This window comes from Coregonus clupeaformis, unplaced genomic scaffold (genome assembly GCF_020615455.1).
Source record: "Coregonus clupeaformis isolate EN_2021a unplaced genomic scaffold, ASM2061545v1 scaf0441, whole genome shotgun sequence".
NCBI lineage: Eukaryota > Metazoa > Chordata > Actinopteri > Salmoniformes > Salmonidae > Coregonus > Coregonus clupeaformis.
Window position 1 is genome coordinate 196,193 of NW_025533896.1, and position 16,308 is coordinate 212,500.

Consider the following 16,308-nt stretch of genomic DNA (forward strand, 5'->3'; position numbering starts at 1 on the left):
AGTTAGAAAGATATGGCATATAGAAGCAAACCGGATGGACATCATGAAAATGATCGGAGGAAGTTCAGGAGCAAAAACAAACAAAATATAATTATTGTAAAATTGACTGTGTCCATAAAATGTATATAGTATGTATAAGCTGGAAGTAGAGGCCTAAGCATTGTTGTTCACTAGTTTACTCCAATTAGGGAAGGGGTGGTGGGGTTGGAAAGTAATGAAGGGAAATGTATTTTTTTAAAGGCGGTTTTGGAGCAGTGGCTTCCTTGCTGAGCGGCATTTCAGGTTATGTCGATATAGGACTTGTTTTATTGTGGATATAGATACTTTTGTACCTGTTTCCTCCAGCATCTTCACAAGGTCCTTTGCTGTTGTTCTGGGAATGATTTGCACTTTTCGCACCAAAGTACGTTCATCTCTTGGAGACTATTGTTTGTACAGATGAACGTGGTACCTTCAGGTGTCTCCTTCCTGAGCGGTATGACGGCTGTGTGGTCCCATGGTGTTTATACTTGCGTACTATTGTTTGTACAGATGAACGTGGTACCTTCAGGCGTTTGGAAATTGCTCCCAAGGATGAACCAGACTTGTGGAGGTCCACAATTAGTTATCTGAGGTCTTGGCTGATTACTTTTGATTTTCTCATGATGTCAAGCAAAGAGGCACTGAGTTTGAAGGTAGGCCTTGAAATACATCCACAGGTACACCTCCAAATGACATCATTTTCTGGAATTTTCCAAGCTGTTTAAAGGCACAGTCAACTTAGTGTATGTAAACTTCTGACCCACTGGAATTGTGATACAGTGAATTATAAGTGAAATAATCTGTCTGTAAACAATTGTTGAAAAAATTACTTGTGTCATGCACAAAGTAGATGTCCTAACCGACTTGCCAAAACTATATTTTGTTAACAATAAATTTGTGGAGTGGTTGAAAAACGAGTTTTAATGACTCCAACCTAAGTGTATGTAAACTTCCGACTTCAACTGTGTATATATATAAAAAAAATCAAGAAAATCACATTGTAGGATTTTTTATGAATGTATTTGCAAATTATGGTGGAAAATAAGTATTTGGTCACCTACAAACAAGCAAGATTTCTGGCTCTCACAGACCTGTAACTTATTCTTTAAGAGGCTCCTCTGTCCTCCACTCGTTACCTGTATTAATGGCACCTGTTTGAACTTGTTATCAGTATAAAAGACACCTGTCCACAACCTCAAACAGTCACACTCCAAACTCCACTATGGCCAAGACCAAAGAGCTGTCAAAGGACACCAGAAACAAAATTGTAGACCTGCACCAGGCTGGGAAGACTGAATCTGCAATAGGTAAGCAGCTTGGTTTGAAGAAATCAACTGTGGGAGCAAATATTAGGAAATGGAAGACATACAAGACCACTGATAATCTCCCTCGATCTGGGGCTCCACGCAAGATCTCACCCCGTGGGGTCAAAATGATCACAAGAACGGTGAGCAAAAATCCCAGAACTACACGGGGGGACCTAGTGAATGACCTGCAGAGAGCTGGGACCAAAGTAACAAAGCCTACCATCAGTAACACACTACGCCGCCAGGGACTCAAATCCTGCAGTGCCAGACGTGTCCCCTTGATTAAGCCAGTACATGTCCAGGCCCGTCTGAAGTTTGATAGAGTGCATTTGGATGATCCTGAAGAGGATTGGGAGAATGTCATATGGTCAGATGAAACCAAAATAGAACTTTTTGGTAAAAACTCAACTCGTCATGTTTGGAGGACAAAGAATGCTGAGTTGCATCCAAAGAACACCATACCTACTGTGAAGCATGGGGGGTGGGAAACATCATGCTTTGGGGCTGTTTTTCTGCAAAGGGACCAGGACGACCGATCCGTGTAAAGGAAAGAATGAATGGGGCCATGTATCGTGAGATTTTGAGTGAAAACCTCTTTCCATCAGCAAGGGCATTGAAGATGAAACGTGGCTGGGTCTTTCAGCATGACAATGATCCCAAACACACCGCCCGGGCAACGAAGGAGTGGCTTCGTAAGAAGCATTTCAAGGTCCTGGAGTGGCCTAGCCAGCCTCCAGATCTCAACCCCATAGAAAATCTTTGGAGGGAGTTAAAAGTCCGTGTTGCCCAGCGACAGCCCCAAAACATCACTGCTCTAGAGGAGATCTGCATGGAGGAATGGGCCAAAATACCAGCAACAGTGTGTGAAAACCTTGTGAAGACTTACAGAAAACGTTTGACCTGTGTCATTGCCAACAAAGGGTATATAACAAAGTATTGAGAAACTTTTGTTATTGACCAAATACTTATTTTCCACCACAATTTGCAAATAAATTCATTAAAAGTCCTACAATGTGATTTTCTGGATTTTTTCCCCTCATTTTTTCTGTCATAGTTGACGTGTACCTGTGATGAAAATTACAGGCCTCTCTCATCTTTTTAAGTGGGAGAACTTCCACAATTGGTGGCTGACTAAATACTTTTTTTCCCCACTGTAGCTGTAGGGTAGTCTAGTTGCCAGCTGTATAGATGCTAGCTACACAGTAGATAGCTGTAGGGTAGTCTAGTTGCTAGCTGTATAGATGCTAGCTACACAGTAGATAGCTGTAGGGTAGTCTAGTTGCTAGCTGTGTAGATGCTAGCTACACAGTAGATAGCTGTAGGGTAGTCTAGTTGCTAGCTGTATAGATGCTAGCTACACAGTAGATAGCTGTAGGGTAGTCTAGTTGCCAGCTGTGTAGATGCTAGCTACACAGTAGATAGCTGTAGGGTAGTCTAGTTGCTAGCTGTATAGATGCTAGCTACACAGTAGATAGCTGTAGGGTAGTCTAGTTGCCAGCTGTATAGATGCTAGCTACACAGTAGATAGCTGTAGGGTAGTCTAGTTGCTAGCTGTATAGATGCTAGCTACACAGTAGATAGCTGTAGGGTAGTCTAGTTGCTAGCGGTATAGATGCTAGCTACACAGTAGATAGCTGTAGGGTAGTCTAGTTGCCAGCTGTATAGATGCTAGCTACACAGTAGATAGCTGTAGGGTAGTCTAGTTGCTAGCTGTATAGATGCTAGCTACACAGTAGATAGCTGTAGGGTAGTCTAGTTGCCAGCTGTATAGATGCTAGCTACACAGTAGATAGCTGTAGGGTAGTCTAGTTGCCAGCTGTATAGATGCTAGCTACACAGTAGATAGCTGTAGGGTAGTCTAGTTGCTAGCTGTATAGATGCTAGCTACACAGTAGATAGCTGTAGGGTAGTCTAGTTGCTAGCTGTATAGATGCTAGCTACACAGTAGATAGCTGTAGGGCAGTCTAGTTGCCAGCTGTATAGATGCTAGCTACACAGTAGATAGCTGTAGGGTAGTCTAGTTGCTAGCTGTATAGATGCTAGCTACACAGTAGATAGCTGTAGGGTAGTCTAGTTGCCAGCTGTATAGATGCTAGCTACACAGTAGATAGCTGTAGGGTAGTCTAGTTGCCAGCTGTATAGATGCTAGCTACACAGTAGATAGCTGTAGGGTAGTCTAGTTGCTAGCTGTATAGATGCTAGCTACACAGTAGATAGCTGTAGGGTAGTCTAGTTGCCAGCTGTATAGATGCTAGCTACACAGTAGATAGCTGTAGGGTAGTCTAGTTGCTAGCTGTATAGATGCTAGCTACACAGTAGATAGCTGTAGGGTAGTCTAGTTGTCAGCTGTATAGATGCTAGCTACACAGTAGATAGCTGTAGGGTAGTCTAGTTGCCAGCTGTATAGATGCTGGCTAACAGTAGATAGCTGTAGGGTAGTCTAGTTGCTAGCTGTATAGATGCTAGCTACACAGTAGATAGCTGTAGGGTAGTCTAGTTGCTAGCTGTATAGATGCTAGCTACACAGTAGATAGCTGTAGGGTAGTCTAGTTGCTAGCTGTATAGATGCTAGCTACACAGTAGATAGCTGTAGGGTAGTCTAGTTGCCCGCTGTATAGATGCTAGCTACACAGTAGATAGCTGTAGGGTAGTCTAGTTGCTAGCTGTATAGATGCTAGCTACACAGTAGATAGCTGTAGGGTAGTCTAGTTGCCAGCTGTATAGATGCTAGCTACACAGTAGATAGCTGTAGGGTAGTCTAGTTGCCAGCTGTATAGATGCTAGCTACACAGTAGATAGCTGTAGGGTAGTCTAGTTGCCAGCTGTATAGATAGTAGCTACACAGTAGATAGCTGTAGGGTAGTCTAGTTGCCAGCTGTATAGATGCTAGCTACACAGTAGATAGCTGTAGGGTAGTCTAGTTGCTAGTAGCTCCCCCCACGCCGTCAGATCCTATTCAACCTCACTGGGAGGGAGGCTCTGATAATTACATGACTCCTGTTCTTCTGGTTCTAACTCAGTTAGTGATAATTACATGACTCCTGTTCTTCTGGTTCTAACTCAGTTAGTGATAATTACATGACTCCTGTTCTTCTGGTTCAGACAGAGTAAAGATAGAATTCTCCACATATACCAGTTAGAAACTGAGGAACCGATAGACTAGAAACAGGCTAGTACTCTGAGATATGAGGCTGACTGTAAAGCAGGTGGAAACAGGCTAGTACTCTGAGATATGAGGCTGACTGTAAAGCAGGTGGAAACAGGCTAGTACTCTGAGATATGAGGCTGACTGTAAAGCAGGTGGAAACAGGCTAGTACTCTGAGATATGAGGCTGACTGTAAAGCAGGTGGAAACAGGCTAGTACTCTGAGATATGAGGCTGACTGTAAAGCAGGTGGAAACAGGCTAGTACTCTGAGATATGAGGCTGACTGTAAAGCAGGTGGAAACAGGCTAGTACTCTGAGATATGAGGCTGACTGTAAAGCAGGTGGAAACAGGCTAGTACTCTGAGATATGAGGCTGACTGTAAGGCAGGTGGAAACAGGCTAGTACTCTGATACATGAGGCTGACTGTAAAGCAGGTGGAAACAGGCTAGTACTCTGAGATATGAGGCTGACTGTAAAGCAGGTGGAAACAGGCTAGTACTCTGAGATATGAGGCTGACTGTAAAGCAGGTGGAAACAGGCTAGTACTCTGAGATATGAGGCTGACTGTAAAGCAGGTGGAAACAGGCTAGTACTCTGAGATATGAGGCTGACTGTAAAGCAGGTGGAAACAGGCTAGTACTCTGAGATATGAGGCTGACTGTAAAGCAGGTGGAAACAGGCTAGTACTCTGAGATATGAGGCTGACTGTAAAGCAGGTGGAAACAGGCTAGTACTCTGAGATATGAGGCTGACTGTAAAGCAGGTGGAAACAGGCTAGTACTCTGAGATATGAGGCTGACTGTAAAGCAGGTGGAAACAGGCTAGTACTCTGAGATATGAGGCTGACTGTAAAGCAGGTGGAAACAGGCTAGTACTCTGAGATATGAGGCTGACTGTAAAGCAGGTGGAAACAGGCTAGTACTCTGAGATATGAGGCTGACTGTAAAGCAGGTGGAAACAGGCTAGTACTCTGAGATATGAGGCTGACTGTAAAGCAGGTGGAAACAGGCTAGTACTCTGAGATATGAGGCTGACTGTAAAGCAGGTGGAAACAGGCTAGTACTCTGAGATATGAGGCTGACTGTAAAGCAGGTGGAAACAGGCTAGTACTCTGAGATATGAGGCTGACTGTAAAGCAGGTGGAAACAGGCTAGTACTCTGAGATATGAGGCTGACTGTAAGGCAGGTGGAAACAGGCTAGTATCTCTGAGATATGAGGCTGACTGTAAAGCAGGTGGAAACAGGCTAGTACTCTGAGATATGAGGCTGACTGTAAAGCAGGTGGAAACAGGCTAGTACTCTGAGATATGAGGCTGACTGTAAAGCAGGTGGAAACAGGCTAGTACTCTGAGATATGAGGCTGACTGTAAAGCAGGTGGGAAACAGGCTAGTACTCTGAGATAATGAGGCTGACTGTAAGGCAGGTGGAAACAGGCTAGTACTCTGAGATATGAGGCTGACTGTAAAGCAGGTGGAAACAGGCTAGTACTCTGAGATATGAGGCTGACTGTAAAGCAGGTGGAAACAGGCTAGTACTCTGAGATATGAGGCTGACTGTAAAGCAGGTGGAAACAGGCTAGTACTCTGAGATATGAGGCTGACTGTAAAGCAGGTGGAAACAGGCTAGTACTCTGAGATATGAGGCTGACTGTAAAGCAGGTGGAAACAGGCTAGTACTCTGAGATATGAGGCTGACTGTAAAGCAGGTGGAAACAGGCTAGTACTCTGAGATATGAGGCTGACTGTAAAGCAGGTGGAAACAGGCTAGTACTCTGAGATATGAGGCTGACTGTAAAGCAGGTGGAAACAGGCTAGTACTCTGAGATATGAGGCTGACTGTAAGGCAGGTGGAAACAGGCTAGTACTCTGATACATGAGGCTGACTGTAAAGCAGGTGGAAACAGGCTAGTACTCTGAGATATGAGGCTGACTGTAAAGCAGGTGGAAACAGGCTAGTACTCTGAGATATGAGGCTGACTGTAAAGCAGGTGGAAACAGGCTAGTACTCTGAGATATGAGGCTGACTGTAAAGCAGGTGGAAACAGGCTAGTACTCTGAGATATGAGGCTGACTGTAAAGCAGGTGGAAACAGGCTAGTACTCTGAGATATGAGGCTGACTGTAAAGCAGGTGGAAACAGGCTAGTACTCTGAGATATGAGGCTGACTGTAAAGCAGGTGGAAACAGGCTAGTACTCTGAGATATGAGGCTGACTGTAAAGCAGGTGGAAACAGGCTAGTACTCTGAGATATGAGGCTGACTGTAAAGCAGGTGGAAACAGGCTAGTACTCTGAGATATGAGGCTGACTGTAAAGCAGGTGGAAACAGGCTAGTACTCTGAGATATGAGGCTGACTGTAAAGCAGGTGGAAACAGGCTAGTACTCTGAGATATGAGGCTGACTGTAAAGCAGGTGGAAACAGGCTAGTACTCTGAGATATGAGGCTGACTGTAAAGCAGGTGGAAACAGGCTAGTACTCTGAGATATGAGGCTGACTGTAAAGCAGGTGGAAACAGGCTAGTACTCTGAGATATGAGGCTGACTGTAAAGCAGGTGGAAACAGGCTAGTACTCTGAGATATGAGGCTGACTGTAAAGCAGGTGGAAACAGGCTAGTACTCTGAGATATGAGGCTGACTGTAAAGCAGGTGGAAACAGGCTAGTACTCTGAGATATGAGGCTGACTGTAAAGCAGGTGGAAACAGGCTAGTACTCTGAGATATGAGGCTGACTGTAAAGCAGGTGGAAACAGGCTAGTACTCTGAGATATGAGGCTGACTGTAAAGCAGGTGGAAACAGGCTAGTACTCTGAGATATGAGGCTGACTGTAAAGCAGGTGGAAACAGGCTAGTACTCTGAGATATGAGGCTGACTGTAAGGCAGGTGGAAACAGGCTAGTACTCTGAGATATGAGGCTGACTGTAAAGCAGGTGGAAACAGGCTAGTACTCTGAGATATGAGGCTGACTGTAAAGCAGGTGGAAACAGGCTAGTACTCTGAGATATGAGGCTGACTGTAAAGCAGGTGGAAACAGGCTAGTACTCTGATACATGAGGCTGACTGTAAAGCAGGAGGAAACAGGCTAGTCCTCTGAGATATGAGGCTGACTGTTAAGCAGGTGGAAACAGGCTAGTACTCTGAGATATGAGGCTGACTGTAAAGCAGGTGGAAACAGGCTAGTACTCTGAGATATGAGGCTGACTGTAAAGCAGGTGGAAACAGGCTAGTACTCTGAGATATGAGGCTGACTGTAAAGCAGGTGGAAACAATACCAAAAATATATATACTTGCGAGAGAAAAAAACACATGGGGGATTGGAAGTGATGCAGACAATTACATTCATGGAAGTTACAATCTATCTGCAATATTAAAGCTGCTCTACCCCCCTAAAAAAAAGAAGATAAAAAATAAAAATAAGTCAGTATTCAGCTAGTTGCTGCCAGTTGTATTGTTGCAAGACGTCAGTATTCAGCTTGATGTTACCGCTAGTTGTATTGCTGTAAGAAGTCAGTATTCAGCTTGTTGTTACCGCTAGATGTATTGCTGTAAGAAGTCAGTATTCAGCTTGTTGTTACCGCTAGTTGTATTGCTGTATCCCTCTAGGAGGCAGACCACTTCGTGAAACCAGGACATTTACACCCAGAATATCTGGCTATGTCTAAGTGTCTTCGTCTATTTTGCATCATACGATGCTGCGTTTTGCATCATTTTATGCAAAATGCATCCCACAGGGATGATTTCTGTATTTTGAAAGTTACATATCTTGAAAACTTGACAGCTGATAGGCAAAACATTTTGAGACTACATCAACAATGGACTAATTAAATAAATACCAAAATATTCCTTTAAGGGCAAGGGGCAACTCACTGCTGTTCTTTGCATTAACAAACACTGTTTATATGGGGTTTACCAGGATTTCAAGTGTGTGTTTTAGTGTCTCTGTACCTGTGCACTCGGGCATGTTCCCGGTCCATGTCCCGTTAACCGTACAGTGGCGTGTGAGCAGTCCGTTGGAGTAGTATCCGTCTCGACAGGTGTAGGTGATGGAGCGGGAAAACACCAGGCCATCATGAGACAGGATCTGAGAGTTACGGGGTGTTCCTGGGTTCCCACAGGAGATCACTGAGGGAGGGGAGAGAGAGGGAGAGAGAGGGAGAGAGAGAGAGAGAGAGAGAGAGAGAGAGAGAGAGAGAGAGAGAGAGAGAGAGAGAGAGAGAGAGAGAGAGAGAGAGAGAGAGAGAGAGAGAGAGAGAGAGAGAGAGAGAGAGAGAGAGAGAGAGAGAGAGAGAGAGAGAGAGAGAGAGAGAGAGAGAGAGAGAGAGAGAGAGAGAGAGAGAGAGAGAGAGAGAGAGAGAGAGAGAGAGAGAGAGAGAGAGAGAGAGAGGAGAGGGAGGGAGAGGGGGCGAGAAGTAGAGGGGGACAAGGAGAGGGAGAGAGAGGGGGGAGGAGGAAGGAGGGAGGGAGGGAGAGAGCGAGAGAGAGAGAAGTGGTGTTAATGCAAAATATATTAAGAATAGGACAAGAGTTGTGCATTCCAAGATGCCGTTCTGCACCACCACTGTTGTAATGCGCCGTTATTTGCTGATATTTATCTGTTTGTGGCGCGCCTGTTAGCTTGCATGATTCTTGCCATTCTCCTTCAACCTCTCATCAATGAGCTGTTTTCGCCCACAGGACTGACTTGATGTTTTTTGCACAATTTAGGGTCTGAATACTTATGTAAATAAGGTATTTCTGTTATTTATTTTGAATACATTCACTAAAAATTGAAATAACATGTTTTCACTTTGTCATTATGGGGTATTGTGTGTAGATTGATGAGGATTTTTTAAATTTGTTATTTAATTGATTTTAGAATAAGGCTGTAACATAACAAAATGTGGGAAAAGTCAAGGGGTCTGAATACTTTCTGAATGCACTGCATCACAGTCAAATTCCTTGGGCCTTGGTCTGTGTCCAGTGGATGGTGATGTGTATGTTCATTACTGGCTCCTTGCACCACAGCGCTCTGTGTGTGTGTGTGTCTGTGTGTGTGTGTGTGTGTGTGTGTGTGTGTGTGTGTGTGTGTGTGTGTGTGTGTGTGTGTGTGTGTGTGTGTGTGTGATGGCCCCTCTATAATGACCATGTGACTGGGCCTTGATGTCTTTGCCAACCATGAACAGGTGGCCACCCCTCAGGCATCACACAGAGCGAGGGAAGGATGGAGGGAGAGAGGGAGAGAGGGGGACAGAGAGAGAGAGGGGGGGCGAGAGAGGGAGACAGAGAGAGAGAGGGGGCGAGAGAGGGAGGAAGAGAATGAGAGAAAGACAGCAAGAGAGATCAGCCAACAGTTTTAAATAGTCTCGCACCTCCGCACCCCCCCACCTTCATCTGCCTCCTCTGCCTCTCTGTCTCTCTGTCTCTCTGTCTCTCTGTATCTCTGTCTCTCTGTATCTCTGTCTCTCTGTCTCTCTGTCTCTCTGTATCTCTGTCTCTCTGTCTCTCTGTCTCTCTGTCTCTCTGTCTCTCTCTGTCTCTCTGTCTCTCTGTCTCTCTGCCCCTCTGTATCTCTGTCTCTCTGTCTCTCTGTCTCTCTGTCTCTCTATCTCTGTCTCTCTGTATCTCTCTGTATCTCTGTCTCTCTGTCTCTCTGTATCTCTGTCTCTCTGTCTCTCTGTCTCTCTGTCTCTCTGTATCTCTGTCTCTCTGTCTCTCTGTCTCTCTGTCTCTCTGTCTCTCTGTACTCTCTGTCTCTCTGTCTCTCTGTATCTCTGTCTCTCTGTCTCTCTGTCTCTCTATATCTCTGTCTCTCTGTATCTCTGTCTCTCTGTCTCTCTGTATCTCTGTCTCTCTCTCTGTATCTCTGTCTCTCTCTGTATCTCTGTCTCTCTGTCTCTCTGTCTCTCTGTATCTCTGTCTCTCTGTATCTCTGTCTCTCTATATCTCTGTCTCTCTGTCTCTCTGTCTCTCTGTATCTCTGTCTCTCTGTATCCCTGTCTCTCTGTATCTCTGTCTCTCTGTCTCTCTGTCTCTCTGTCTCTATATCTCTGTCTCTCTGTATCTCTCTCTCTGTATCTCTGTCTCTCTGTCTCTCTGTCTCTCTGTCTCTCTGTATCTCTGTCTCTCTGTCTCTCTGTCTCTCTGTCTCTGTATCTCTGTCTCTCTATATCTCTGTCTCTCTGTCTCTCTGTCTCTCTGTATCTCTGTCTCTCTGTATCTCTGTCTCTCTGTATCTCTGTCTCTCTGTCTCTCTGTATCTCTGTCTCTCTGTATCTCTGTATCTCTGTCTCTCTGTATCTCTGTCTCTCTATATCTCTGTCTCTCTGTATCTCTGTCTCTCTGTCTCTCTGTCTCTCTGTATCCCTGTCTCTCTCTGTCTCTCTGTATCTCTGTCTCTCTGTCTCTCTGTCTCTCTGTATCTCTGTCTCTCTGTACCTCTCTGTCTCTCTGTCTCTCTGTATCTCTGTCTCTCTGTCTCTCTGTCTCTCTATATCTCTGTCTCTCTGTATCCCTGTCTCTCTGTCTCTCTGTCTCTCTGTATCTCTGTCTCTCTGTCTCTCTGTCTCTCTGTCTCTGTATCTCTCTGTCTCTCTATATCTCTGTCTCTCTGTCTCTCTGTCTCTCTGTACGTCTCTCTGTCTCTCTGTATCTCTGTCTCTCTGTATCTCTGTCTCTCTGTCTCTCTGTCTCTCTGTATCTCTGTCTCTCGTATCTCTGTCTCTCTGTCTCTCTGTCTCTGTCTCTCTGTCTCTCTGTATCTCTCTGTCTCTCTGTATCTCTCTGTCTCTCTCTGTCTCTCTGTCTCTCTGTATCTCTGTATCTCTATATCTCTGTATCTCTGTCTCTCTATATCTCTGTCTCTCTGTATCTCTGTCTCTCTGTATCTCTGTCTCTCTCTGTCTCTCTGTATCTCTGTCTCTCTCTCTCTCTGTATCTCTGTATCTCTGTCTCTCTGTATCTCTGTATCTCTGTCTCTCTGTCTCTCTGTCTCTCTCTCTCTCTGTCTCTCTGTATCTCTGTCTCTCTGTATCTCTGTCTCTCTGTATCTGTCTCTCTATATCTCTGTCTCTCTGTATCTGTCTCTCTGTATCTCTGTCTCTCTGTATCTCTGTCTCTCTGTCTCTCTGTCTCTCTATATCTCTGTATCTCTGTATCTCTGTCTCTCTGTATCTCTGTATCTCTGTATCTCTGTCTCTCTGTATCTCTGTCTCTCTATATCTCTCTCTCTGTCTCTCTGTCTCTCTGTATCTCTGTCTCTCTATATCTCTGTCTCTCTGTATCTCTGTATCTCATCTCTTTCTCCTCCTTGAGGTCTGTCTGTAGAGAGAAAGGGTGTGTAGGGCATAAGTGCCTAGTAGAAAAGCATAGTGGTTTCACTCAAACACACGGAAGGAGAGAGAGAGAGAGAGAGAGAGAGAGGAGAGAGAGAGAGAGAGAGAGAGAGAGAGAGAGAGAGAGAGAGGAGAGAGAGAGAGAGAGAGAGAGAGAGAGAGAGAGAGGAGAGAGAGAGGGAGAGAGAGATTTCTTTCCACAGGGCCGTGGGGTGAGACAGGGATGTAGATTAAGCCCCACCCTCTTCAACATAGATGTCAACGAATTGGCGAGGTCACTAGAACAGTCTGCAGCACCCGGCCTCACCCTACTAGAATCTGAAGTCAAATGTATGCTGTTTGCTGATGATCTGGTGCTTCTGTCACCAACCAAGGAGGGCCTACAGCAGCACCTAGATCTTCAGCACAGATTCTGTCAGACCTGGGCCCTGACAGTTAATCTCAGTAAGACAAAAATAATGATGTTCCAAAAAAGGTCCAGTTGCCAGGACCACAAATAGAAATTCCATCTAGACACCGTTGCCTTAGAGCACACAAAAAACTATACATACCTCGGCCTAAACATCAGCGCCACAGGTAACTTCCACAAAGCTGTGAACGATCTGAGAGACAAGGCAAGAAGGGCCTTCTATGCCATCAAAAGGAACAAAATTAGGATCTGGCTAAAAATACTTGAATCAGTTATAGAACCCATTGCCCTTTATGGTTCTGAGGTCTGGGGTCCGCTCACCAACCAAGAATTTACAAAAGGGGACAAACACCAAATTGAGACTGCATGCAGAATTCTGCAAAAATATCCTCTGTGTACAACGAAAAACACCAAATAATGCATGCAGAGCAGAATTAGGCCGATACCCGCTTATTATCAAAATCCAGAAAAGAGCCAATAAATTCTATAACCACTTAAAAGGAAGTGATTCCCAAACCTTCCATAACAAAGCCATTACTTATAGAGAATTGAACCTGGAGAAGAGTCCCCTAAGCAAGCTGGTCCTGGGGCTCTGTTCACAAACACAAACAGACCCCACAGAGCCCCAAGACAGCAACACAATTAGACCCAACCAAATCATGAGAAAACAAAAAGAAAGAATTAACAAAAAAACAGAGCAAACTAGAATGCTATTTGGCCCTAAACAGAGAGAACACAGTGGCAGAATACCTGACCACTGTGACTGACCCAAACTTAAGGAAAGCTTTGACTATGTACAGACTCAGTGAGCATAGCCTTGCTATTGAGAAAGGCCGCCGTAGGCAGACCTGGCTCTCAAGAGAAGACACCTGTTCAGAATCAAATCAAATCACATTTTCAAATACAACAGTGAAATGCTTACAAGCCCTTAACCAACAATGCAGTTTTTTTTGTGTGTATGTGTGTGTGTTACATTCTTGTTCAGAAAATGTGTGTGTTTGTGGGTGTGTTTTTGTGTTTGTTCTTTTTCAGAACATGCGTGTGTCCTGCATCTTACCATGGCACTCTGGCTGTGTGCCTGCCCAGGTGCTGTTAGGTTGGCATGTTCTCTCTGAGGAACCTCGGAGGACGTATCCCTGCTCACAGCTGAACCCCACCACACTGTCCACTGAGAAGTCTTCTCCTAGTCTGATACCGTGGACTGGGATACCTGGGTCCCCACACACACCAGACGACTCTCCTGGAGGGAGGGAGGGAGAGAGAGAGAGGTCAAATAAACTTAAATTTGACTTGACGGTCATTGTCTTGAAAAAAGGTCACAAACCAAAACATTGACATTAAATAGTGTGTACAGAGAACAGGTATTTTATTACTATCACCACAATCAAGAGAAATGTTGTATCTAACATCAAGCTATCTGATGTAAGACAATCAAGAAAAATGTTGTCTTTGATATCAAGCTATATATTTTTTTACATTTTAGTCATTTAGCAGACGCTCTTATCCAGAGCGACTTACAGTTAGTGAGCCCAAAAACTTCAACATCCAACAATGAACACCGGGACAATATACAGTGAGGGATAAAAGTATTTGATCCCCTGCTGATTTTGTACGTTTGCCCACTGACAAAGACATGATCAGTCTATCATTTTAATGGTAGCTTTATTTGACCAGTGAGAGACAGAATAACAACAAAACAATCCTGAAAAACGCAAGTCAAAAATGTTATAAATTGATTTGCATTTTAATGAGGGAAATAAGTATTTGACCCCTCTGCAAAACATGACTTAGTACTTGGTGGCAAAACCCTTGTTGGCAATCACAGAGGTCAGACGTTTCTTGTAGTTGGCCACCAGGTTTGCACACATCTCAGGAGGGATTTTGTTCCACTCCTCTTTGCAGATCTTCTCCAAGTCATTAAGGTTTCGAGGCTGACGTTTGGCAACTCGAACCTTCAGCTCCCTCCACAGATTTTCTATGGGATTAAGGTCTGGAGACTGGCTAGGCCACTCCAGGACCTTAATGTGCTTCTTCTTGAGCCATTCCTTTGTTGCCTTGGCCGTGTGTTTTGGGTCATTGTCATGCTGGAATACCCATCTACGACCCATTTTCAATGCCCTGGCTGAGGGAAGGAGGTTCCCACCCAAGATTTGACGGTACATGGCCCCGTCCATCGTCCCTTTGATGCGGTGAAGTTGTCCTGTCCCCTTAGCAGAAAAACACCCCCAAAGCATAATGTTTCCACCTCCATGTTTGACGGTGGGGATGGTGTTCTTGGGGTCATAGGCAGCATTGCTCCTCCTCCAAACACGGCGAGTTGAGTTGATGCCAAAGAGCTCAATTTTGGTCTCATCTGACCACAACACTTTCACCAAGTTCTCCTCAGAATCATTCAGATGTTCATTGGCAAACTTCAGACAGGCATGTATATGTGCTTTCTTGAGCAAGGGGACCTTGCGGGCGCTGCAGGATTTCAGTCCTTCACGGCGTAGTGTGTTACCAATTGTTTTCTTGGTGACTATGGTCCCAGCTGCCTTGAGATCATTGACAATATCTTCCCGTGCAGTTCTGGGCTGATTCCTCACCGATCTCATGATCATTGCAACTCCACAAGGTGAGATCTTGCATGGAGCCCCAGGCCGAGGGAGATTGACAGGTCTTTTGTGTTTCTTCCATTTGCGAATAATCGCACCAACTGTTGTCACCTTCTCACCAAGCTGCATGGCGATGGTCTTGTAGCCCATTCCAGCCTTGTGTAGGTCTACAATCTTGTCCCTGACATCCTTGGAGAGCTCTTTGTTCTTGGCCATGGTGGAGAGTTTGGAATCTGATTGATTCATTGATTCTGTGGACAGGTGTCTTTTATACAGGTAACAAGCTGAGATCAGGAGCACTCCCTTTAAGAGTGTGCTCCTAATCTCAGCTCATTACCTGTATAAAAGACACCTGGGAGCCAGAAATCTTTCTGATTGAGAGGGGGTCAAATACTTATTTCCCTCATTAAAATGCAAAATGACTTGGAGAAGATCTGCAAAGAGGAGTGGAACAAAATCCCTCCTGAGATGTGTGCAAACCTGGTGGCCAACTACAAGAAACGTCTGACCTCTGTGATTGCCAACAAGGGTTTTGCCACCAAGTACTAAGTCATGTTTTGCAGAGGGGTCAAATACTTATTTCCCTCATTAAAATGCAAATCAATTTATAACATTTTTGACTTGCGTTTTTCAGGATTTTTTTTTTGTTATTCTGTCTCTCACTGGTCAAATAAACCTACCATTAAAATGATAGACTGATCATGTCTTTGTCAGTGGGCAAACGTAAAAAATCAGCAGGGGATCAAATACGTTTTTTTCCCTCACTGTATTTCAACATCCGAATGTTAGGAATGATGAGAAATGGAATATGGAAAATTTATGTCTATTTTGTGATGTCATTAAAAATGGTATAAAGGTGTTATAATGAAAACATTGTGACTTGAAGAGCTTTTCCACTGTGTATATCAGATTTGCATCCCTTTACCTTGGGTAGAAAATATCAAGGAGGAAGACAATGTTTTCGTGAAGATAGGAATGTGATTTTAGCTTTCTAACGACATCATAGTGATGATGATATGTTTGCCTCGTAACTAGCCACGCCCGAGGGAGCTCAGAGAGCGTGTCAGTATGACGGAAACGCCCCTCTTTACCAGAGTACGTAAAAGATTGAGATAAGAATTATCAGATCGGACTAGACGGACCTCAAGCTGCAGCTTTTGTCTCCATTGGATACGACCCTGAAAATCAACACGAGGTGAAGACGACAAAGTTGCCTCCACTAACAATCAATGTCACGGCTGAGTAGCTGTTCTAAGTACTGTATCTAAGAAGGTGAATTTAAGTGGGACCATCCTGTTACTCTCTTCAAACCATCGTCTACTACACTGCTCTCATCACCCCACTGGGGATCATCGACACGGCTGATTAGCCGTCCTCAGAAGACCACTTCCAGAACGAGTGAAAGTAAACAGAAAACTAAGAAGAAGGACATTGTGACCTCTTGTGGACAATCAGGGCCTTCCACCTGAGAAAGAAGGAGAAGGCCCATCCGAAGGAGAAGGCCCAATCGAACCCATGAGT

The 16,308-nt window shown here is 44.6% G+C and overlaps 1 protein-coding gene across 1 annotated transcript in view; it reads right to left on the reverse strand.

Annotated features, from left to right (window-relative positions):
* LOC121557835 (CUB and sushi domain-containing protein 1-like) overlaps positions 1–16,308 on the reverse strand; it is a gene marked incomplete at its 5' end in the record, with an annotated part of 215,223 nt that overhangs the window by 51,313 nt on the left and 147,602 nt on the right. The window contains 2 exon segments of the mRNA XM_045215419.1: positions 8,420–8,596; positions 13,251–13,433. Coding sequence (XP_045071354.1) covers positions 8,420–8,596; positions 13,251–13,433 — 360 coding nt within the window.